This window comes from Macrobrachium rosenbergii, chromosome 1, assembly GCF_040412425.1.
Source record: "Macrobrachium rosenbergii isolate ZJJX-2024 chromosome 1, ASM4041242v1, whole genome shotgun sequence".
NCBI lineage: Eukaryota > Metazoa > Arthropoda > Malacostraca > Decapoda > Palaemonidae > Macrobrachium > Macrobrachium rosenbergii.
This window is the reverse complement of record NC_089741.1, coordinates 56276661-56301589: the sequence shown is the minus strand read 5'-3', so window position 1 is coordinate 56301589 and position 24929 is coordinate 56276661. Positions and strand designations below refer to the sequence as shown.

Below are 24929 nucleotides of genomic sequence, written 5' to 3'. Positions count from 1 at the left end.
ACATTAGTATCAGAGATTTTACTTGAGGTAATCTTCTTCAAGAGCTTGATTACTCTGGCCTCTATACTATCGACTGGTCTATCGATTCGATCTGAAACAAGTCGAGCTTTATCTTAGCCAGTTTTTTCTAGCCACAAATTTTGTTATCCATACATCATTATCCCTCCTCACTCCGTCTTCTTTCTCGTTTATTATTTCCGAGCTCTTCACTCTTTTGACCTTCACGATCACATTGTATCCTTATTGAAGACAGTCTGCTATTTGAGGAGTATTCCCATGATGATTTTTTTTTTTTTACGTCTCCTCGTCTTTGGAACCCTCCACAGGTTTTGCAAGAATATTCAGCATCAGTAAATAACCAAAAAATCAAACAAACGGATTGTCCAGCATTTTATCGACCAGAGGAAAGAAATTATCTTGAAATAAGCTGTACGGAGATAATGCTATAGTCACATTATATTTCTTAATGCTAATGAGGGCGGGCTTGGCAACTCCTTGTCTAGCGCCTCCTTGATAAAATAAAAAGAAACGAGGAAGAAAAGGATAGCAATGGAGCATAACTCGAATTGAAAACGATAGAACCGCCCCTTAAAAGGTGAGGGATTGTAGGAATCAGTGAAAGAAGAAGCCAGGAGGTATATGTCAAAGTCAGCAAGAGAGAGAGAGAGAGAGAGAGAGAGAGAGAGAGAGAGAGAGAGAGAGAGAGAGAGAGAGAGAGAGAGAGAGAGAGAGAAGCAACAAATCGAATAGGCTATTCTAAGGAATGTTGGTTTCGAGACAAAATAAAACTAAGAAGTAGTGGCCTGTTGGGGAGTGACTTTCCTTCAGCTAAACAGAAAAGTGTTAAAAAAAGTACCTCTAAAGAAGAGCAATGAAATAACTTGGAGAAGATAGGGACTTAATTTAGAGAAGAGGTAAGGGACAGATTAAATTTCTCCATTTCATTTTGTCGAGAAATTTTTTTTATGCTATTTAAAAGTCACCTGGTACATTTAGATTTTCTGAGGAAGCTGATCTAATTCATAAATTATAATACAGCATTTATTGCAAACATACACACATACAGTATATATGTATATGTGTGTGTGTGTCTTGGATTTTTCCAAGACAATTATAGCTATTGTTTTACTAATTAGTCTTCCTGTTTCTTGTCTTTTCATCTTAATTATCAGTGCAATTAAGAGTAAGATTACACTCTTCTCTTAGTTTCTCTTACAGGAGATTAATAAAGTTATTATCCTCGATAGCTCCCATATATTTGTGTTATGGTCATATTAGGCTCAAGTGATGTTTGTTTACATAATTTTCTTTCAAGTGTTTTTCAGTTTTTGTCAGCGTCCGCTAGGGGTCATCACCTTGAGAGTTGAACTGTGTGAGCTGCAGAGTCCTTGAGTGGCAAGTTGTGTAGTAGCATTTATTTTATTATGGGTAATTTATTTGACTACACAAGTTCGTATGATGTTCAGCTATGAAATTTACCCTAAGATATCTAAGGGCAGTTACTCAAGTTAACAAGCTGTCCGTTATAAGCATGACAGTTAGAATTAGACAGCGAGCAATATTAAGGTTTGGTGAAGGTTAGGAAAGCTGAATGACAATTATGGTTATGGAACTGAATAGAAAATAAAACATTCTTATACCTGTTGTTCTCTGATTTTCACTGTAAGTTCCATCATCGGAAGAATAACCAACATTATTCCAGAACTACAGTGAACTGAGAATTTTCCTTGTGTATTTTTACGAGCTTATGGATTTGAAGTAATGCTTAATTTAAAGCTTTTGAACTAAGATTTATATTCGAAGACCAAGGTAACATAGAAGCTGTCAATCAAATCGATTTTTCTAATTAATCTTAAATGCTGTTGGAAAATATAAAATACTTGAATTTCTTTTCGAATGCCCTGCCTTAAAATTTCTATAAAAATTTTGTGGGGGAACTTGGGAATTTCTGAAATGGACCTGAACTGAATGCAGATGGATTTTCACAGTTTCCCCACAATGTGAGTGTGTCAAGGTAGTTATAGGAATGTATGGCAATAAGTGAGGCGATTTCATCTTTACTTGGTTTGAAAATATAATTACGATATCATTATAAAATGGAATTTTTTATTAAAGATTTAATCATCTGTGGTCTTGAAATTTTATAGCTGGCATTTGCTTTTATAGAGCTGCTGTAAACCTTTTCATTGGAAGTTTAATCAACGGGCTGGGTGAGAAAGTCATTTTTTTAAGGAGTTTGCCATGAAAGAGAAAAACGCTTGGAAATATTCCAGGAAGATATGACTCAGAAAGTCTCAATCATAATCTGTTTACTAAATTTAAGTCAATTTGTAGATTTATATTTTTGCTGAGGTATATGGAATATGTTATGGCCTAAAGCTCGTTAGCTTAATTTTCAGGCTTAATTAAATCATATATATATATATATATATATATATATATATATATATATATATATATATATGTATGTATATATATATATATATTACATACATACCTATATACATCCATACACACATTGTATACACACACACACATATATATATATATATATATATATATATATATATATATATATATATATATATATATATATATATATATATATATATATATATATATATATATATTTATATATATATATATATATATATATATATATATATATATATATATATTTATATATATATATATATATGTGTGTGTGTGTGTGTGTGTGAATGTATATTATATATGTATATATATGTATACGTATATATACATATACAAGTAGATATGTAGAGATGCAGATATGTAGATAGGCAGACAGATAATTTTTTCTCTAAGAGTTCTCATGACTGATGATTGTTGCGACTTCGGTCCTGCATTAAAATTTCAGGTGGGTGTTCTCTTTCTTAGTGCGATTCTCGACTTTCAATATTTTTGCACGATTCGAGCTCAAACCGGTGCAAGGCAGGTTACTTTCTATCTCATATTGATCCTAAATTCGCTCCGGTACGCAAGCTTCAAGTTCCCGGGATCGTCTGTCGAGACTGACACTTATAATCGATTATGTTGGCCTATAAATACACAGGATGAGAATCCCTTCAGATACTGTCATTATCATTGCTGTTGTATCATTTTTTATCTAAAATCCGCACCCGTTGACATGAAATGAGTTAAATATGCCATTAACTTATTGGACAAGCTTTCACGGAACAGAATGCCTAATGGCCAGGAAAATAAAAAAAGAAATTAAAAACATACCTCAGATACCCACACAGTATATAAAAATCACCAAAATATATGTTAATGATTTTCATTTGAAACTTGATATAAAAGATGATATTTTCGTGGAAATTTCTAAATATTTACTAAAAAAAAATCTGTCTTATGAAGTAACTGGTACAGTTCTGTATTACTTGAGTGTGACTTTGTCATTTTAGAGCATATAGTACGCTCTTGTCATGTTCATGCTTTAAAGCTTTCAAATTTACTTCTTACAAATTTCTTCACTGAACATTAACCCATGCGGGGAAGCATATACCTGTATGCTCTACTTATTAACCAGTCATATTTCCGTTCGCATAATTGTCACCTCTGTTATCCCTTACAAGCTAAAGAACAGTAAAGAAATTTGATTTCGTATATTTTCTACTTTTACCGTTACTGTTTTGGCCACGTGTCCTTCTTCTTCTTCTTCTTCTTCTTCTGGTAGCTTAAGCAGCACGCGCTAATTCTGAAGCATTTCCTTGACTGATGATGTCCACTACAGTTCGTGCTGTGACGTCCCTCATTGCAACACTCATCCGTATGCAGTCCCAGATCTTGTCGCTTGTGTCACTGACTTCCATGATAAGCAGCTTTACGGCTGTCAGCCTTACAGTAAACAACTTGCTATTACCCTCAGTATCAGAAGTTGATTTTGCCCTCCAAGAATCCATCATTACTCAGAATTTTCCGAATGACCTAGTTCTTAAGATAGCTTGATATTTTGTTTGGCATTGGACGGTTCATATAGCCATACCCAATGATTTTCGATTACGACTGAAGCTCCCACGCGACTCAGCGTTGTTTTAGGATCTTTATATTTTCTATTTCTTTCTTGCCATTTACAGCCTTCGTTGCTTAAAATTTATCTAGCGTATGGAATTTTCTAACAATACGCCTAGGCTTATTCTTTTTTACATTATCTAGTTTTTTCTTAGGTTTAACTGATCACTACTTTATCACCAACAGCGTGCATCAAGACCTGACATTATAATAAGAATCAATATTTTTTTGACATTGGAGAATATCACATGGCCTATGTAAATTTCCTTTATGTTTACAGAATACTGAATTTTCCCCCATAATCTCTCTCTCTCTCTCTCTCTCTCTCTCTCTCTCTCTCTCTCTCTATGTATATATATATATATATATATATATATATATATATATATATATATATATATATATATATATATATGTGTGTGTGTGTGTGTGTGTATATATATATATGTATATATATATATATATATATATATATATATATATATATATATATATATATATATATATATATATAATATATATATATATATATATATATATATATATATATATATATATATATATATATATATATATATATTATATATATTGTGTGTGTGCGCACGCACGCACGCTTCAGTACATCAAGTTAGAAGGAAAGGCCCAAGAACGCTTAAATAGTTTAATACAGCAGAGGGCATTTTGCAATATCCATTGCATTGTCAAGGCTGCAAGGACTATATAAATCATTATAAAAAAGAACGTCACAGTATAGGATTGCAATCGCAATAAAAAATTGTCCACACACACACTTAGGAGAACAAGACCTACCCAGTACCAGGCTAAAAGATGACTAAGAAGTAAACTGCAGAATGGTCACGCGATAATTTGTTTCCTTCTTTCCTTTTTCACTTTGTTCAGTCACCTTATAGCCTCGTGTTGGGTAGGTCTTGTTCTCCCAGTTTTTGTGAACAATTTTTGTGGTTGTAACTTTGAAGTCTTGGAGGTTTTTTTTACAATAATTTTATATCATTGCAACCTTGATGGCGCAGTGGATATTGCGAAACGCTGTTGGCTACGTTAAACTGTCAGTTGTTCGTGAACCTTAACTTCTAACCTCCATGTTCTTAGAAGGGGCTTCTGCATTCATCACCGTAGTATGTATGTATGTATGTATGTATGTATGTATGTATGTATGTATGTATGTATGTATGTATGTATGTATGTATGTATGTCTTTTTCATGAATAAATTTTAACTTCCACCACGTTCCCATCATATGTTGTGTATCTTAATCAGATTTATGTTTTTCACTCAATTTTACTAATGATTAGTTCTCACATTCCTCTATATACAGTACTCTTTTACCTCACCACCATTTCCACAATTTTTTGACGTCGCAATCAACAGGCTATTCTATTTAGACTGGTTATGTATCAGGGAGAACTGGAAATTTTGAGCCTTTCCATCATAATATAAAATGAACAGACATATTTTCGACGAATGTATTGGCAAACATTTCGAGAAGAATCATTTTTCCATACACTGACACTTTCTTGAGCGTCGGAGGCATCAAAGAAGAACAATAAATCTCATGGGAAAGTGTGATTGGTAATAACTAGAAAACGTTGGAAATTACAATATCAGCTCTTCCACATGTATACAGCAATATACCAAGGAAGTCTTAGAATGCATTAAACAGATCTTTTTATGGCTGGTCACCTGTAGTCATTACCAAATAACTGCGTGGTCCCGTGGACAGTGTGACGTTTGCTTACTTTAGATGGCGTTTGCTCTCTCAGTGCTGTGATGGGGAGGGTCGTTATTTCCTTTCCAGTGTTTGTTAAATATATGCCAACTAGTGCATTTAGATTTACTGAGAAAGTTTGTTTTCTGCACCAAATGGAATCCATAACTTGGCATATTATTTTCCTATCACACCATACTTTAAGTATTTTTACGTAATGGCATAGGCCTATGTATTTACTGGCTTGTATATTAGGCGACAAGGTTTCATCCGCATTTCATTTTAAAGTACTATTGGCTGACCAACCCGGCACTACCCGGGATAACTCTGAATGAAAACAAATACACACTCTCTCTCTCTCTCTCTCTCTCTCTCTCTCTCTCTCTCTCCTCTCTCTCTCACTCTCTCTCACTTCCTTTCCCTGTCACTCACTCTCTCACACTTCCTCTCCCTCTCACTATCTCTTTCTCTCACTCTCACCCTCTCTCTCTCTTTCTTTCTCTCTCCAACCCTCCCTGTCTCTTAACTTCTTTCTTCTCCCAAACAGACTCCTCTCTCTCTCTCTCTCTCTCTCTCTCTCTCTCTCTCTCTCTCTCCCTCTCTCCTCTCTCTCTCTCTCTCTCAGTATTATTCTTTTCCAGATAGTAAGTCATATATGTACCAAGTTTGGTTGAAATTGCTCAGTGAGTTTTAGAGTTATGCTGGAACATACATACATTTATATATATATATATATATATATATATATATATATATATATATATATATATATATACATATATATATATATACTGTAATAAAGTAAACATATACGGTGCCGATGACCTCGACATTTACGACTCCGGTTCTATGTACAAAACCACTCAATTTCTCCCAGCAAAGGTTTTGTTTCTCACAGATTTAGTAATTTTGTTTAATTCAACACAATTTTTCGAAGTGCCATTCTAACATATTTTCTTATACTTTCAATTCCCGCACTATGCCTCTGGTATCATAACAGTATCTGGTAAGCCATACTTTTAATTATCCCGTAGGAGGGTAGTGCCATCAGTGCACCTCGTGCGGTGCTATGTAGGCATTACTTAAGGTTCTTTGCCGATTCCCTGCTGCCCTTAGCTGCAACCCCTTTCATTCCTCTTACTGTACCTCTGTTCATATTCTCTTTCTTCCATCTTATTTTCCAACCTCTCCTAACAATTGAGTCATAGTTTAACTGCAATGTTTTCCTCGTTACACCTCTCAAAACTTTTTTTACTGTCAGTTTCCGTTTCAGGGCTGAATGACCTCATAAGTCCAAGCGATTGGCCTTTGGCCTAAATTCTATACTTTTCATTGCATTTTGGTACTGCGCCATATTAATTACTTTCTTTGATAAATGGTAAATCCAGTTCATAAGACATTGTACTGTGCTATTATATACTAATATTTTCTTATACCCCGTTAGTTGAATTAAACATGATCAACCCATTCCGGTATAAAGAAAAAAGTATGATTTATGAAAATGATATTTCTAGACCCTAGACCCTATATTAGTTTTCAATAGCCTTAAATGACATTTTAAAACATATATTAGTTTTTAATAGCCTTGCAACATTACATATGTTACCACAAAGAAGTTTAAAATATAGAATTCTTGAGATGGTCTTACATCTGCACCATCTTGTATTTAGTACTCGTCTCTTGGAAGAAGAAGAAGTTTTGTGTTTGTGTTTACAACGTATCCAACTACTGGTTGGTAGGTTGACGGTTTTTTGTTTTTCTATAACTTGTCTCTGTATTCTTTGACTTTATATGCTTGGCGTAAATATACCAGTAGCAAATTGTCTTGAAAATTCTGAGAGTAAATCCATGTACCAATTTTTATGAGGCAACAAGTCTTGTTATCGCCTCGGATGACAAATGTGGAATTTCTTAGCTTTATGGTGACGTTGCTGTACCGGTAAGGCATAGCCGAATACTGTAATTTATTGATCAACCATGGATTCGGCATGACATTATTTTATTGGCTTGCATAATATTATAATACTTTATTTCCCAGTCAAATACATAAACTGAAGTCTTTTACCAAGTGGTTGTCTTATGTTATAGGCATTTTAAACTTTAGGCATATCCTGTATTGGTTCAAACCATTCTAACCCTTAAGGGATGGGCTAATTATATATAATAATGCACATCCCCAGACCGGGCAAACTTTAAGGTTGGCCAATTTAAGAAAAAAACACAATTGGAAAGAGGAAGATATGCAAATGCACATGGTGTAAAATCTCCATTGTGTGAAAACTTCCCGAAAATGCATTTAAACGAGCTCTCATCAGTGTTAGTGAGACTTGTGTCCCCTCTATACAACATGCTGAGACCCCTACATCTATCAAAGTAGCTCTTCACTCCAATGAGTTTTTCACTATCTGTCCCAGTTATATTACTCAGGGGTATTCCTACCTGCTGTATCCAGTTTTTTAAGTTACAAGCACCCTGACCTTTCCTTCCACAAAATATGGCTATATTTTTAATTGTATGTCTTTTATGTGTACCTACAGCTGCTGGGTCTGAGCTAGTTGACTGTGTTCTCCTATCCATGGTTGAATTATTGGTTTGACTTCTCATGTAAACAGGAGTTCTTACACTTTGTTTGTGCCACTCTCTTTCTAGTCATTTATTCATTAATGACCAACACTTCCTTAAGCACCGAGTGTAACGGTATAGGTTTAAGTTATGGCGGTTAACTAAAAAATAAAGTCAGCCAGTTCTTAAACTCACAAAAAAAATTTCACAAAAAAATCATAAACACTTCAATCTTAAAGTTAATCAATTATTAAGATTTCCCCCAAAATTCTAAATTACTGATTGGCAGTGTTAAACAAAAAAAATCCCTTAACTTCTAATTACCCTTGGGCTGGTAGAACAAATAACAAATAAAATTGTCACTCGCTTCAAAAGAAATAAGGAGAAAAAAATAATCTTCAGAAAAAAACACTTATGATTCTGAACACCTTTAAGCGAACCAAAAAAAAGTTATGAGATTACTCGATCAAAAAAAAAATATGTAACTTTCAGCTAATGAATGTTAAATAAGAAATTAAATGCTTAAAATAATCGTAGAATGACACAAATAAACTACAGAAATTATGGGTTAGTCATGCCAAACGTTAAATAAAGTTTGATAATGCCAAATGTTGGATGTAGTTTAGTAAAAATAACTGGAAATCATCGGTGGTGGGGAGGGGAAAAAGGGAATCTCTCTCTTTCTATGGCACAGTCTTCTGCTTTCTTGTAGCGCTGTGTGTGTTTGCGTGTGGCGTGACATATATATATATTTTTTTTTTTTCTTCAGAGCGGCGTATGTTCTTGTCCTCAGTGTTTTCCTTCTATCACTTGTTTATTCCACTTTCAGTTATTTATCTCACTTCACTGTTTCACTGACTGTTTGTTATCCACTAGCCGTACACCAGCTGTTGTGATTCCACGTAGCTGTTGTTATCCCACTTAGCTGCTGCCAGCTATTGTAGTGCCCCATTTCTTTCCTCTTTATTAGGGCATGACACTAAGATAACGTGTCCGGGTTAGCGGCATGGTAATTATTATAAGTAGGAACAAGTGATTCTTTAAAACAGTTAACTAAATTCCAAAAGACTTAAGGTTATGGGGACAATGATTAATTGTTCCCATTTCTGCTTTATTTCGCACTTACTGTCTTACAGTTTCCACCCTATAGTTTCTACGGGTTCAAGACTTTGAATATTGGATTGAGAGACTTGATGCATTTGATTAAGGGACTAATGTTCTGAGAGTCAGTCACCACTACACACTTATTCTCGCGCTGTCTTTCAGTTCCTTTTCTGCTTCCCCTCACTTTGGAATTGTTCTTCGCACTCTCTCTCTTTCCGCTTTTATCAACTCTCTATCAACTCTTGTCCTTTTCTGTATTTCTCCTTATATCCCCTGTTTCCCCTTATGTCAACCATGACGTCATATTCTGGGCAGGTACTGTGTTTCGTACTGTTTCTGAGGCACCTCCTCCACTTGCTTTATTCCAACTAGCTTGGAGGTGTGTTTTAAGGAATTCCTGTTGGTTATTGGGTAGTGGTTCCTTGTAGGACATCTTAGGTCTCTGGCATTGATGGCATTTGATTGGCCAAATCAATTAGGCCTGACCTGTGGGAGTGGCTTATTTCCTTGGGCTCTCCTTTGAAGGCAAGGGGGTGAGGGGTGTCTTCCCCTGTTCTGCTTCCTAGCTGTCCCCTCGCAGGACCCTTTGGTTTCGGCCAGATGTGACTTCTCTTAGCGCCTCGTTAGTACTTGTGTGTTCTTGAAGTTGCAGTTGGCGACTTGTTTTGAGAGGAGGAGAGATTTATGGAAATAGGATATTTCCACTTAGAAAAAAAATATATATTTATATATATATTATATCTGTATATATGTATCTATCTACCTGTCTATCTATCTATATATCTATATATATAATTTTCCTTGCATGAGGTTGGAAAGTGCACAGCTAGAGAACAAACATTTCTTCTTGTCCAGTTGCTAATCCCAGAAATTGACTCTTTCTTGCAAGGCTTATTAGGACGAAGAGAGGGATTAATTTGTGGAAGGTATTACCATAGTTTCAGGTGGATAAAGTTATTTTATATATTCTATAATATTCACTGCATCTTTTAAATACAAGGCAGCCATTGCTAAATTTCAGAGACCTCTTGAAAACTAGGAGGACTACATAAGGAATCAGAAAACATCCTACTATATTATAAAAATTTGAGGTTTTAGTTGGTTGAAAACCTTAGTTAATTGTTTCATAACAGAAAAGTTAAAAGAAGCTTCCAAAAGCATTAGAAAAACCAGGTGTTACCAACTTATTTTAGCCGATGCCCAGGGACTTGCGGAACAAACACCCTCAAAAAGTAACATTATACCTGTAAAATGATGGAGCCTACATATTTTCATTGGTAAATACCCAACTGTTATTCTTTTGCCCCCTTAGCTTGTTATGAAAAAATACCAACATGACTAACATTTGACAATTTTTTTTTAAGGTACCTTAGTGTTACCCAAGCCTGTGAAACATATCACACTTTGGTTAATATTGTAAATTTTCTGAACATTGGGCCTAATTTGGGATGATAATGAAAAAGAGGATTAATCTGCAAGATGAGCCCAAACTGATTTATATAGGTAACCACTTTTAAACCATGGCAGCTGTTAGGTTGGGTATAATTATAGTTATACATGTATATAATATATATTTACATAATACACCAAGTTTGCCAACCTCATAAAATCCGTTTCATATTACATGTTTATGAATATTCTTTGACAATCACATCTTTGGTGTGACCCATATCTTGCTATCAGTCATGTCAAAGGTATTAGAGAGGGTTGTATACATCAATTATATTGTTATTTGAGTCAAATGACATCCCATCGGTCACTCAACACGGCTTTAGAAAACAGTTATCTACGGAGACTGCCCTAACCAAATATGCAAGAAATTTATATGAATATGGATAATAAGAAAAAATATTTGCCCACTTTATGTGACCTTTCGAAGGCATTTGACTGTTCCCATAGTTTACTTATGCAAAAGATGATGCAATATGGAATAGATGATTTTTGGTTTGATGACTATTTAACTGCTCGAACTCAGTCAGTAAAAAATAAGTGACCATATTTTTAGTAAACAAAAGGTTGAGTAATGAGTTCCCTCAAGGCTCGATCCTAGGTCCAGTCCTATTTAACATTTTCGTAAAATGACCTAGTTGGAACTAAATGAGAGTGATATGCTCGTTCAGTATGCGGATGATGCACAATATCTTCATTCAGGTAAGATAGAAAATTTAGTGTACATTGTTGATAGAGCCGAAAGAAATTTAGAGAAAGTAAAATAAATATTTTTCAGAGAATGGTCTAAAAATGAATGCAAGTAAAATCTTAAATTTTTATTTATAGGCTCGCTAATACATAAACCGCTTACCAGAGAATCTTTGCATTAAAACAAACGGCACTGACATTAAACCAAGTGAAAATGTAAAAATCTCGAGTAATCTATGGACAGATATTTTTCTTCGATAATCATACTGGACAATATATGGAAGGCAATGGTATGTGATTGTACTTTTTAAATAAAAACAAAGATAATTTTGATAGAAAGAGTAAAAGCTAATTGTTGAAGCTTTAGCGTATGAGTGTAATATCCTACTGCTCTTCATATGGAATGGAAGTCTCCGCTCGAACATGCAAAAACACAAAAATCTAGAATTTTGCGCCAAAGGTTGCTGCAGGTCTTGGGAGAAAATATGATCACACCACACCATACAATAATGAGATGAAGTGGTTGAAACTTTGAGAGCAAACTGATCTTGATGTTTGTTTGTTTATTTTCAAAGTATTGCATGGACATATACCTGCCAGAATATTACCACTAGAGACCATACAACAGAGAAGAATACGTCCAACTAGACAGAGCAGTCATTTGGTGGTTCCAAGGAGACGGACAAATCCTGGCTGATAAGGCAACATCCATCAGGGTCCCAAGCTTGGAATGCATTGCCGGAGGATATTAAAGAGTGTAGCAATTTGTCTACTTTTAAGAGAAAACTGAAATCACACCTGTTTCAAGAAGCAAAAATAATGGTAACCTTTAAGATATTTTATAAATGTAAATAAATTTTTGGTTCTTAAAGTAGACGAATAGGTAATTTTATCTTTGTATTTAGTCCTATTTATTTTTTAGACTACAGATTATACCTTTGTTTTAAGAGTCACCTTGAACCTTTAGTTAAAGTACTAATTAATGTATTTGTATTTTAATTTTAAGAGTCATCTGTGGGATACTTTTTATGTAATAGAATACCCACTGTATTTGTGGAATAAAGGAATTATTATTATTATTATTATTATTATTATTATTATTATTATTATTATTATTATTATTATTATTTATTATTATTACATGGGTTAATAAGGTGTATTAGTCTAGTTAAACTCTTCTGTTAGTCTTGTGTGGGCATTGAGGTACTTTTTACTTAAATTTTAGGAATGTTGATTGTGTAAAGGGGTTTTTTTTAAGTAAGGAGGGAAAAGAAGTGAATTCCTTTGAAATGTATTTTTGCTTGTCCGTTGCATAGATGAGGGGACATTGAATGAAGAACAATAATTTTCTTTAATTTCAATATACTTAAATTGATATTTTATTGGTTTGTCATTAGGCTTTCAAGGTGGGATTATGGCTTGAGCTATGAAGGCTATTTATATAATTTTTGAAAAAAAAATTGTCTTATTTTCGTAACTTTTCTCAATTTCTATAAGAGCCATAACTTTAGAAGGATAATAGATAGGTGGGGCAATGAGCTTTTGACTGACAAACTGGCACTATTGTACAAGACACTCAAATGGATAATTTTGTTTTTGTAATTCATTATCATTGAAAGTTTGCTGATAATTCTATGTATTGTATATTTGTAATGTAAGAGAGTCTAAATCTCCATGCTGACTTCTCATTTGTCTGGGTTTATATATTAAGTTTTTAACCTGAGCAAACTAGTGTATATCCAAAGCTGGGTACTTGAGTTGAAGTCAGCAGTACCTGAGTGGATTTTACAGTATAGCACTAATTGCTCATCATGAAAGAAACGTTCAAGGGGAGGTCCACTAGTATGTTCGTGATCTTTTACTAGCCAGAATTATTTTTCAAATAAGAGCTCATTTGGGATACCAAGGGTGCTTTGTATTGTCCCTTTAATAAGGAGTCTCTTGAAAAAGCAGTTGTTAGAACCACCCAAAATTGCACTAATGTGTAACTTTCTTTGTATGATTACAATCTTGCAGATTGACCTGCAAAGGAAAATTGCATGACCCCATCTCAGCCCTCCAGAAATATAATTCTCCCATCTAAGCTGTTCAGAGAGACAAGCTCCTCTTTAACATTTGCATTTCACACCACCTGTCTCTTTTCACTTCTTGACTTTTCTTTTTGGCATTGAATGGCCTTTTTGGCCTGAGTGCCTTGGTTTTATCCTGAAATACTGTATATTCGGGCTTTTTGCATGGAATAAACATCTATTTTAGCCTCTTTATCTGACTGCCATTGTTGTGATTCAGTTGAGAATGCTAGATGGCATTATCTTTGTATGTATTTGGGGTTGACTCATCTGAGGAGAATTAGCTAATTAATGTGTATGTGCATAAACTGTATTAGTCCCCCTTGAGTAACTGGAGTTTCAGTCTTGTTGACAAATGGTTCTGGCCATGTCAGTTAGATGGTAAGCAGTCTAGGGAATGTACAATGCTTCTCTTTTCCCCATAATCCAGAAAAGAACCCTCTATACTTGAATTTTTGCAATGTTGTCAACCATGTGGTATGGATGTTAATGCTTTATCTTCTAGGATGCAATCTTGATGTGGTGCTTTCTCCCAAGAAAATTTGTCATAATTATGTCAACAATTAATATTGGACGGATATTCATAAATTAGTCATGGATGTGTAGTTGTTGGGGCATGCATTACCTTTAAGGATAATTGTCACAAAGTGTAATACTGTACTGCCATTGTAGGAGTCCTTGGCAATATGTTTGATTTTCTTTTACTTTTTTCAGGCTAGTATATTTTGCCATTGTAGGAGTCCTTGGCAATATGTTTGATTTTCTTTTACTTTTTTCAGGCTAGTATATTTTCATATATGGAAAGTCCTGTGCCTTAGAAGATAAAGGAAAGAGTATTTTAGGTCAGAAGAAATATCATCTTAGAGGTCCAAGTACAGCTTTATTGATTCAGAATACTGTACTATAAATATAGTATGATTTTACGGCTGTGCATAACATTGATGATGGTTATCCTTGCAACTGCTACTTTGTCAAGTAGTGATAAAAAGAAAAAGCCTGATGGTAAGGTAAGTGCTATAAAAAGTGGTTCATAATTCCACAGTTGTTTCTACAGTTCTTCAAACCATTCTTTAAGCTGTGTTGTGTTCATGTTTCTCTGTTTACTTATTATTATTATTATTATTATTATTATTATTATTATTATTATTATTATTATTATTATTATATTATTATTATTATTATTATTATTATTATTATTATTATTATTATTATTATTATTATTATTATTATTATTACTGTATTATAAACTGCTTTGTTCTTAGGCTCTTACAAAGGATTAGTTCTTGAAGTGAATATTTTAGTGTTGTAAAGTTAGAGGTAGAATAAAAATGTTTCTTGTCTGCCTCCATGCTTGGCCATTTTGGTATTCTTCAGTCTTCTCAAGTGCTTGTGCTTATCACTTATATTGTATTCTAGGTTGTGAGTTCTTTTGCTTGTGGTACACCTAGGCTGTTGATTTATTTTTTATTTTATTATTTATTTATGGTCATATGAACATTCTTTGTCGTAGAATTATGCTATACATGTTTATGATCTTTTGGATTTTTCCACTAAAAATTTATACACATATATAATATAATAATGATAATACAGATACCACCCTACTTACAAACAAGTCACATTCTGGACAGCCATTTGTATGTTGAATTGTTTGGAAGGTGGTTAAGTACAGTATAACATAAAAGCAATGCAATACTGTATGTTTTTTTTATCCTAAAACACAACACACTGTACATACAGTACTGTACTGTATTTACAGAATAGACGTGCAAAACAAACTTTTATATAAGTGACTTATATAAAATTACATAGCTATTACATAGCTACTAGCTTTCCACATGGCAGTCTTAAGAATTCAAATTTTCGCGGTGGCGCTACCACCGCTAGTGTAGGTGACAGGCCACCCATTTTCGTTACAGATAGGTACAACTCGGCAAAGAGCTTCAATTTGTTTTCTGCCAGCTCACGACCGACATCGGTGGTTTTGTGCAGTCTCATCATCATTTTTTGGATATATTTGGCAGCTCTTTGGTGAAGTTTTCAGGTTTTCCTTGTTTTCGGTGTGTGCCAAAAATTTTTCTTAGCTATTTAGCAAATTTGTTAACCGTGGTTAACTTTATTCAAATTAGCCAGGATGTGTTGTAAGATGAGATTAGTTAAGTTCTCTTTTCATTCTCACACTAAATGTGTGAAATGTAGGGGGGGGGGCAAGCCAATACTATATGTATCTTATTTGTTCAGAGTGTCAGGATTGGGACGAGCAAAAGTGACTTTGATATCCCGTTTAGCGAGTTTGGATAGGAATAGAAATAGGAAGTGCGGCCCTTAGAGCCGAGAATAAGGCTAGTGTAGCTCCTGTTCCATCTCCTCCTGTGTAGGAGATAGTGCTATTTCTTTTCCTCAAATCCATGCTTTGTATCCAATCCTTAGCCCCCCTACCTTGTTACCATATACTCCTTTACCAGGTTCCTGCAGAGCCCACCTCACACCATTGCAGTCTCGAATCTAGTTTGATAGGAAATTTGAATTTTTAAAACATCTGACTTACCTGGTAGTTATATATATAGCTTAAGTCTCTGACGTATGGCAGAATTTCAAAACTCAAGGCACCGCGAGCAGTAGTCAGGTACCACTAGTGCGCCTCTACCCAGGTACCTTGAACCATTCCAACTGTTCCTCAGATCTTCCTGCCGCCATACCGTTGCATCGTTAAGAATTTTTTGCTCGCTTTGGCCTGCGTGATTTTCACAGAGTTTTGGTGAAGTACACTTTGGCTTTTGGCTTTCGCCGTTTTTTGGATTTGATTTTGGATTTTCTGGATTTGTTAGATATTGTTGATTTTGACCTTGCTCGCTGATTTTTCTCTTACGATTTTTTCACTTTCCAAGATGTCTGACTCTGCTTCGAGTGTGAGAATGTGTGAGGGGGTAAAACCCGGCTTGCTAAAGTCAAGGTTGATCCCCACTCTATTTGTGTAAAATGCAGAGGGAAAAATTGAGTTAAAGGATAGATGTGATGAATGTTTTGCTTTATCAGAAAGAGAGTGGATGGATTACTACCGATATGTTTCTAAGCTTGAAAGGGATAGGGATCAGAAGAGCCGTGATGTTGTCGCGATCGGCGGCCGCTTGCTTCCCGCTGATGACGGTAAGATCGGAGGCGTCAAAACTTCATTTCCAACGCCGATCGATGAAAATGAATTAGTAGCTGATATTGCGTTCTGCTGCCCATCCTCAGCAACGGTAGCTCCGCAGATCAGTCTAATTCAGACATGCAACGAAACTCTCTTCCTGATGCAAGTCTTTCAGCCTGCAGATAAGACGGATGCAGACGCTTGTCCACCGATGGCTGTCGTCGCCCTGAGAAACTTTTTGACCGATGTCGCACAGGCCCAGCTCTCAAGCGACTTCAGGCGGCGGTGACAGCCAACGAAAAATGTTTCGCCTATTCAAGAAACCTCAATCATTTTACGCCAGCCTGAGGAAGCTTTTGACAGATGTCGCACAGGCGCCAGTTCTCAAGCGACCTTAAGGTTGGACTGAACAATGATTGTCAAGTCTGGGCCAGGACGCCCGAGTAGCTCAAGAGGATGGACGCCAGGGCGCCAGGCGCCAAGATCTTGGTCGCCAGGACGCCAGGACGCCAAGAATCTGACGCCAGGGACGCCAGGCGCCACGAAGACACCAGACGCCACGGAGACTGGACACCAGACGCCGAGCAAGGTGGATACTTTGAAAGAAGTCGCTTCTTTGGTTTTTGGTCAATCAGAAGAAGAGATTGATGATATCCCTCAGTCTCCTGTGGATCTGATCGAACAAGTTTCAAGAAGAAGATAGTAAAGGCCTTCAACTTTCATCAGACTTCAAAAAACTTATGAAACTTTTTTATGGAGGTTTTCCTGAAAACTTTATTCCGACGTGCTCCTCGCCTCCCACCTTCAGAATTTACTCTTTGGGAAGGCGCCTGATGAGTCAGCTTTATGAAGATGGTTTTGTCCCGCTCGTCCAAGAGAGCTCTCAAAAATGATGAATGAATGGATGCTTTTCAAAGAAAGAACAAGAAAGACAGCCTTGCTTTTCTCCTCCAGCCAAACTAGCTTCAAGATCGAGCGTTTGGTATCAAACGGGAGAATCGTTCGGCCTTGGAATACCTGCCTCTTCCGAGAGACTTCTCCAATCTTTGTTGATTCATCTCGCCAGGTGGCCATGGGGAGAACGGTTTTGTTAGTCAACATCAGAGTTGGACCACCTCTCAAAGGAATTTTTAGGCCTTCGAGGTCTTTAACTTTCTGGACTGGACCCGGGAGTTAGGAAGAAAGATGGGATTATTAGCACCGACCGACAAAGAAGAATTTGTACATCTTATGTAAATTGTATGGATAAAGGAATCAGAGACAGTGCTACAGCCAATTAGCTATGCTTTTCTCAGCAGGAATCTTGAAGAAAAGGACCCATCTTTGCTCTTTCCTAGCTAATGGGGTCACATCCAGTCAAAAAGCGGAATTAATTTTACCCCCTTTTCCTCTCACCTCTTCCCCTCAAGACTTGGTTAAAGAGATTTCTACCTTAGCTCAGAAAACCACACAAGATCTTATATCGAAGACAGCAAAGAAAGTCTTACCAACGACTTTCATGACTAAAAATAGTAAGGCTGAGGCTTCTGTGCTTCAGGGATCTCAGCCTCTTTCAATGGTCGACCCTCAGGTAGAGGAGTTCCTCGAGGCGGGTAGAAGATCTGCAGCAGGAGTGCCTCTAGACAGGAAGAAACAGGACTTGGCGTTCCCCTTCAGGCAGCGGTAGGTGCCAGGCTGTTAAACTTCTGGCAGGTATGGGAGAAAAGAGGAGCGGATCCTTGGTCCATTCAACTACTCAAGGATGGATACAAAATCCCTTTCCAAGAAAGCCCCGTTGGCAGACAAACCAATAGATCTGTCTCCCAGATACAGAAGAGATCCAAGGCACAGGCGATTAAACAGCAAGTTCTCGTTATTATTGCAGAAAAAGCGCAATAGAGAAAATACAAAATCTGGATTCGCCAGGATTCTACAACGCCTTTTCTGGTTCCCAAGAGCTCGGGAGTTGGAGACCAATACTGGATGTGAGTGCCCTCAACGCCTTTGTACAAAAGACGAAGTTTTCCATGGAAACAACAAAATCAGTGTTAGCGCAGTCAGACAACACGACTGGATGGTTTTCCTTGGACCTTCAGAACGCATATCTCACATTCCTATCCACCCAGGCTTCAGAAATACCTGAGATTCGTCTTCAGGGAACAGGTATTCAGTTCGGGCTCTCTTTGCTCGCCCTAAACACGGGGCCCCAAATATTCACCAGACTGATGTCGAATGTGGCGGGAATGCTGCTACACGAGAGGCATCAGGGGGCCTCTCTGTATCTGGACGACTGGCTTCTCAGAGCTCCTTCCTTCAATCGCTGTCTGGAGGATCTTCAAGCGACAGTCTGTTTATCAGAGGAACTAGGACTTCTGGTAAACAGGCAGAAGTCACATCTGACCCCATCTCAAGAGATCCTGTATCTAGGGATGAGAGATTCAGTCTCAGGATTTTTGGGTTTTTCCGTCACCATCAAGGATGGAACAGACCTTAGTAAAATTAAAGGACTTTCTGGGGGAAACGGATGTGCTCGGCGAGGAATGGATGAGCCTGCTGGGGACCCTTTCCCGCTAGAACAGTTCGTTCCTTAGGAAGACTAAACCTTACCTCACTCCACCCACCTCAATCGGTATTGGAGCAGAGAAGACGGGCTAGAGAAAGAGTGTATCCCCATTTCAGAGGCGATGAAACAGTGCCTTCAGTGGTGGAACGACCCAGTCAAGCTTCAGGAGGGCCTTTCATTAAAACAGAAGAACCCAGACCTAGTGTTGTTCTCCGGCAGCGTCGGACTCGGTGGGGAGCAACATTGGGAAAGTTGGAGTATCCGGATTCTGGACCAGAGAGCAAGAGAAGCTCCACATAAATCAAAAAAGGAGCTGACTGCAATATTTTTAGCCCTCAAAGAGTTACAACACTCGGTCCAAGACAAGGTCGTACAGGTCAACTCCGACAACACGCACGGCGTTGGCCTCACATCAACAAACAAGGAGGAACCACTCCAGGTCACTGTACGAAACGTCGGCCTGCAACTCCTTATCTGGGCCAAGGAGAAAAATGACATTGTTGACACGTTTCATTCAGGGGGAAAGAAATGGAGGGCAGACAGTCTGAGCAGGAAGGTCAAGTCCTGGCAATGAATGGACTCTTCACCAAGATGTCTGCAGAGAATTGTGGCAGATTTGGGGTCGTCCATGACAGACCTCTTCGCCACAGCTCAAGCGAAGAGGATGGAGACGCACTGCTCTCCTGTTGCCCAGACCCGAGGCAATGCACATAGATGCGTTCCTTTTAAATTGGTCCAACCTGGACGTTTCGCCTTCCCCCCTTCAAGATCATAAACAGAGTCATTCAGAAGTTCGTGTCCCACGAGAGCGCCAGGATGACTCTAGTGGTCCCCTTTGGCCAACAAAGAATGGTTCACAGAGGTGCGAATGGATGGTGGACACATGAGAAGTCCCCCAAGGCCAGATCTACTCAAACAACCCCACTTGGAAAGGTATCACCAAAACCTCCAAGGTCTACAGCTAACTGCCTTCAGACTATCAGAAAAACTACGCAAGAGAGTAGAGGATTTTCGAAGGAGGCAGCTAAAGCGTCGCAAGAGCTAGGAGGTCATCTACCATCAGGGTATACCAACTAAGTGGGATATTTTTAGAGGTTGGTAAAATAACCCGCGGTTCCGCCCAGTACCTCTGTGACCCAGATAGAAGGATTTTCTTCTTTACCTAAGAGGAGACGTAACTTTTCATAGTCTTCTACTATTAAGGGATACAGAGCATGTTGGCAGCGGTCTTCAGACACAGAAACTTGGACTTGTCTGCCAATAAGGATCTCCAAGACCTATCAGATCATTCGAGACCAATAAAGAGAAAAGTCAGATCTCACCAGCTGGAACCTAGACGGGTCCTAAAGTTCTCATGTCCGATAGGTTCGAACCTTTGCAAGAGATTCTTCATTTAAAGATCTCACAATGAAGACTCTATTTTTGGTTTGCTTGGCATGTGCCAAAAGAGTCAGTGAAGTACATGCTTCAATAAACCGCCGGTTTTAGGAACGCAAAGTTATCTGCTCTCTACAATTGGGGTTTTTAGCTAAGAATGAAACGGCCTTCACAACCATGGCCTGGGTCCTTTTGAGATTATGAATCTGGCAGAGATCGCAGGTGAGGAGTTAGAGAGAGTCCTCTGTCCGTAAGAGCTCTGAGAGCGTACCTGCCAAGGGCGAAGAATTTACGAGGCAGGTCAGAGGCGCTTTGGTGTTCAGTTAAAGCTTCCTCTCTTACAATGTCAAAGAATGCGTTGTCTTTTCATTAGACAGTTGATAAGGAAGCGCATTCAGAATGTAATGAACGGACCTTAAGCTTTCTAAAGGTTAAAACCCATGAGGTCCAGAGCGGTTTGCTGGCACCTCTGTAGCCTTTAGACAGAATAGGTCCTACAAAGTATCATGGACTCTACCTTCTGGAGAAGCAAGTCAGTGTTTGCCTCACACTACTTGAAGCAAGTACAAACGTTTATGACGACTGCTATACACTGGGACCGTTTATAGCAGCTAACCCAGTAGTGGGAGAGGGGACTACCCCCTGCAATCCCATAATTCGATGCCCTTGATTCTTGCCTTGGAATAGTTGTAATCTTATGGTTGTTTGTGGAGATTGACGCAATCTTCCATAATCATTGATTTTAGTCAGGTAATCAGTTTGTTCCTTGTGGCCTGAACAAGGGTATTATAGGTTGTTGTGCATAGAGTGTTGGTATATCGGTTGGCAGCTCCTGAGGTCTTCAACCCCCTGAGTGGATCGCTGGACCTTCTTAAGGAAAGCAGACATAATGAGGGAGTTCATTGAAGTCAGCTTCCTTAAACCAAGTAAGAACCCCAAGTTGGTTTATTAACCCTAAGCAAAATTCCAGATGTTGGCTGTCTCTGACCCTCCACCAAAGGTGTCAATCAGCTATATATATAACTACCAGGTAAGTCAGATGTTTAAATGATATTTTTCTTAATAAAATAAATTTTTGAACATACTTACCTGGTAGTTATATATGATTACCCCACCCTCCTCCCCTCTAGAGACTAGGGCATGGAAGATCTGAGGAACAGTTGGAATGGTTCAAGGTACCTGGGTAGAGGGCGACTAGTGGTACACCTGACCCATCGCGATTGCCGCGAAGTTTTGAAATTCTGCCGCATTCAGGGACTTAAGCTATATATATAACTACCAGGGTAAGTATGTTCAAAAATTTATTTTATTATGAAAATATCATTTTTAGCCAGCACGGTTACAGAATTCAGTGTCTCCAGTGTCAGTAGTGCAGTGCAAAGTGACAGTGTTGTGCATAATGAGGAGGTGGTTACTCATCCCACCAGTGCTCCTAGATGAAGGTCCCTGTCCTGCCCCCCTGCACCAGGGAGAGGACATATCAGAGGTCCAAGGGAGGCTGGTGGGGTTTGCCCACGGGTAGTTGCTCCCTCTGCTAGGCCTGTTGTCCGTTTCCAGGCTGCGGCTGAGCACCACTGGAAAGGCGTTTCGGTTAGTGCTGATTGTCTGTCATCAAGCACGCTGGAAAGGTGTCTCGGTTAGTGCTGATCATCTGTTATTAGACTCGGGTGACTTGTCGCCCAACAGGACACACCAGCAGCTCTGAGTTGTCGCCTCTAGGCCTTTGAAGAGGCATTCTGCCATTGCAGACAGTTCTCCTCTTAAGAGGTATAAGGAGACAAGTGCCAGTCCACAACCTTTGTGCAGTTTCACTGTTCCACCTTCGGACAGCCAGAAGTCGATAAGGTTTTCGAGCGACCAGTGCTTGTGCCTAGATGCTCTGTTCTTCCTCATAAGCATCCATTGCCCTCTTCTCTTCGGTCTCGCGCTTCCGAGCACCCGTCTCCTTTCAGTAGCATGTCGCTCACTTCAGTGCCCATGGCTTCTTCAACCCGTGCGGCGCCTTCAGTCCACTCGGCGCCAACCTCACCGCTTTCCACACCCATCTTCGCAGGAGGATTCTTCCTTGGTCCTGCTTCTTTGTCAGCTGGAGGATATGGGTTTTTTGAAGAAAAGATCTTCGTCTTCAGAGAGCAAGGATCTGTCTTTGTCTCCTATTTCGTCGGATGAGGAGGAAGCAGAGCACGATTCCACCCCTTCATTGGCTTACTCCAGTTTGCTGAAGTTCTTCCTGGCAAACTTTCCTGACTTTTTCGAGCCTGCTTCTTCTGCTTTACCTGCATCTACCTTCCTCATGGGGAAACGCTCTTTGGACGCTGGCTGCTTATCTCCCAAATGTGGTTCTTTTTTCCTCCCTTGAAGAAATTCCTTGAGGAGGTGGATGATTGCTGGCCTACAAGAGGAGCAAAGTAAAGCTACCTTTGCCTTCCTCCTCTAAGCTTCTGGAAGAAGAACACGTTTCTATGCACCGGAGTGCCTTCATTGGGAGTCTGCCTTCTCCCAGGGGACTTCTCAGGTCTGGTTGATGCTATGCACCGAGCCAGTATCGCCTTGACCAGATTATGTTTGCCTCTCTCTCGATCTTGTCCATCTTGTCAAGAACTTTTTTAAAGTTTTGGAGGTCTTCAGTTTTCTGGACAGGACTGTGGGAGCTTTGGCGAGAAAAATAAAATTGAAGACTGTCCAGACCTTGCTGAAGATTTCGCTTCTGACTGGCTGGGTGTTTTATCGTGTGACTACAAAGCCATCAGGGATCGTTCCGCTGAACTTGCTTCTCTTTTCTTGATGGGCATCCTTAAGAATTGGAAGTTGTGGTGTTCATTTGCCACAAAGGGAGTGACTACTACGCAGAAATCAGCGCTCTTGTTTTATCCCTTAGGCAAGACCCATCTCTTCCTTCAGGAGACAGTTAAGGAAGTGTTATTAGCCCTGCAGAAGAAATCCACTATGGATCTTTTAGCTCAGTCTGCCAAGTGCCCGAAGGAAACTCCCGTTGTTCCCAAGTATTTCTTGCCCTTGCAAGACCTCAACCCAGACCTTGAGCCAACCTGTGTCCTCCCTCAGTGTCCATCAAGAAGTTTACTTTCAAACCCGCTGCCAAGAAATGAAGCTTTTGTCCTTCATGCAACCATTGGAGGTGAGCTTTGTCTCTTTTGGGAGGAATGGAGTCGCACAGGAGTGGATCCCTGGGTGGTCCGAGTACTGAGAAGTGGCTACTCCATTCCTCTCAGAGACTGGTCTCCCCTGTCCAGGTTGCTGATCATCTTGATGACCTGCTCGGTAGGGTCCAAGAAGTTTTTGGCTCTTGCTGAAGAGGTAGAATCCTTGATTCATGAAGAACTCAATGAGGTGTTTGAATCATTTTGTCGGAGAGGTTTTACAACTGACTTTTCCTAGTCCCTAAATCATGGTGGGGCTGGAGGCCCATCCTGGACATCAGCGCCTTAAACTTATTTGTAGTAAAGACGAAATTTTGCATGGAGACTCTCCGCTCTGTCATGTCCTCTCTCCATCAGGGTGACTGGATGGTCTCCCTGGACTTTAAGGATGCCTACTTCCATGTTCTCATCCATCCAGCCTCCGGCAAATTTCTGAGATTAGTGTTTAGAAGCAAAGTCTTCCAATTTTGGGCCCTTTGCTTCGGTCTGTCCATGGTCCCTCAAGTTTTCACTAGGACCCTTGCTCCTCTTGAGTATGGCTTCATCCTCTTGGGATCAATGTATCCCTTTACTTGGACGATTGGCTTCTCCGCTCCAAGTCGGAAGTGCAGTGTGCGGAGGACTCTAACGTAGAAGTTAGGCATTTTAATAAACCCTCAGAGGTCACAGTTGATTCTCTCTCTCTCTCTCTCTCTCTCTCAGCAGTCTAGTGGATGAGTCTCCCAGGCACATTGGTCTCAGTAGAACAATTTGTGAAGTTGGACAGGCTTTGTAAGGCCCTACCATTTTACTTGAAAGCAAGCTGGTGCAGAAAGACCCAGCCAGACTCCTTTTGTCTTCCCATCTCAGAGATCAAGGAGGATCTTCAATAGTGTTTGTCAGAAAAAGTTCAGGAATAATCCACTCTGCTGCTGTACCCCAGCCTAGGGTTTTATTCCGATGCCTCTGATCTAGGTTGGGGAGCCTTTTAGGGAGCCAAAAGGTCTTGGTGGAAACATGGACTTCAGTTCAGTCTTTACTCACATCAAAACTAAGGCCATTCACCTGCCTGGACCTTCAGTCTTTAAACTCCTCTGTTGTAGAAGATT

At 38.8% G+C, this 24929-nt stretch overlaps 1 protein-coding gene across 1 annotated transcript in view; it reads left to right on the top strand.

Moving 5' to 3' along the window:
* The first annotated feature begins 7432 nt into the window (after positions 1–7432).
* The window catches only part of LOC136838636 (chitinase domain-containing protein 1), an 87287-nt gene continuing 69790 nt past the window's right edge, over positions 7433–24929 (top strand). The window contains exons 1-2 of the mRNA XM_067103939.1: positions 7433–7492; positions 14411–14638. Coding sequence (XP_066960040.1) covers positions 14546–14638 — 93 coding nt within the window. The 5' untranslated portion in view covers positions 7433–7492; positions 14411–14545. The remainder of the gene's footprint in view (positions 7493–14410; positions 14639–24929) is intronic.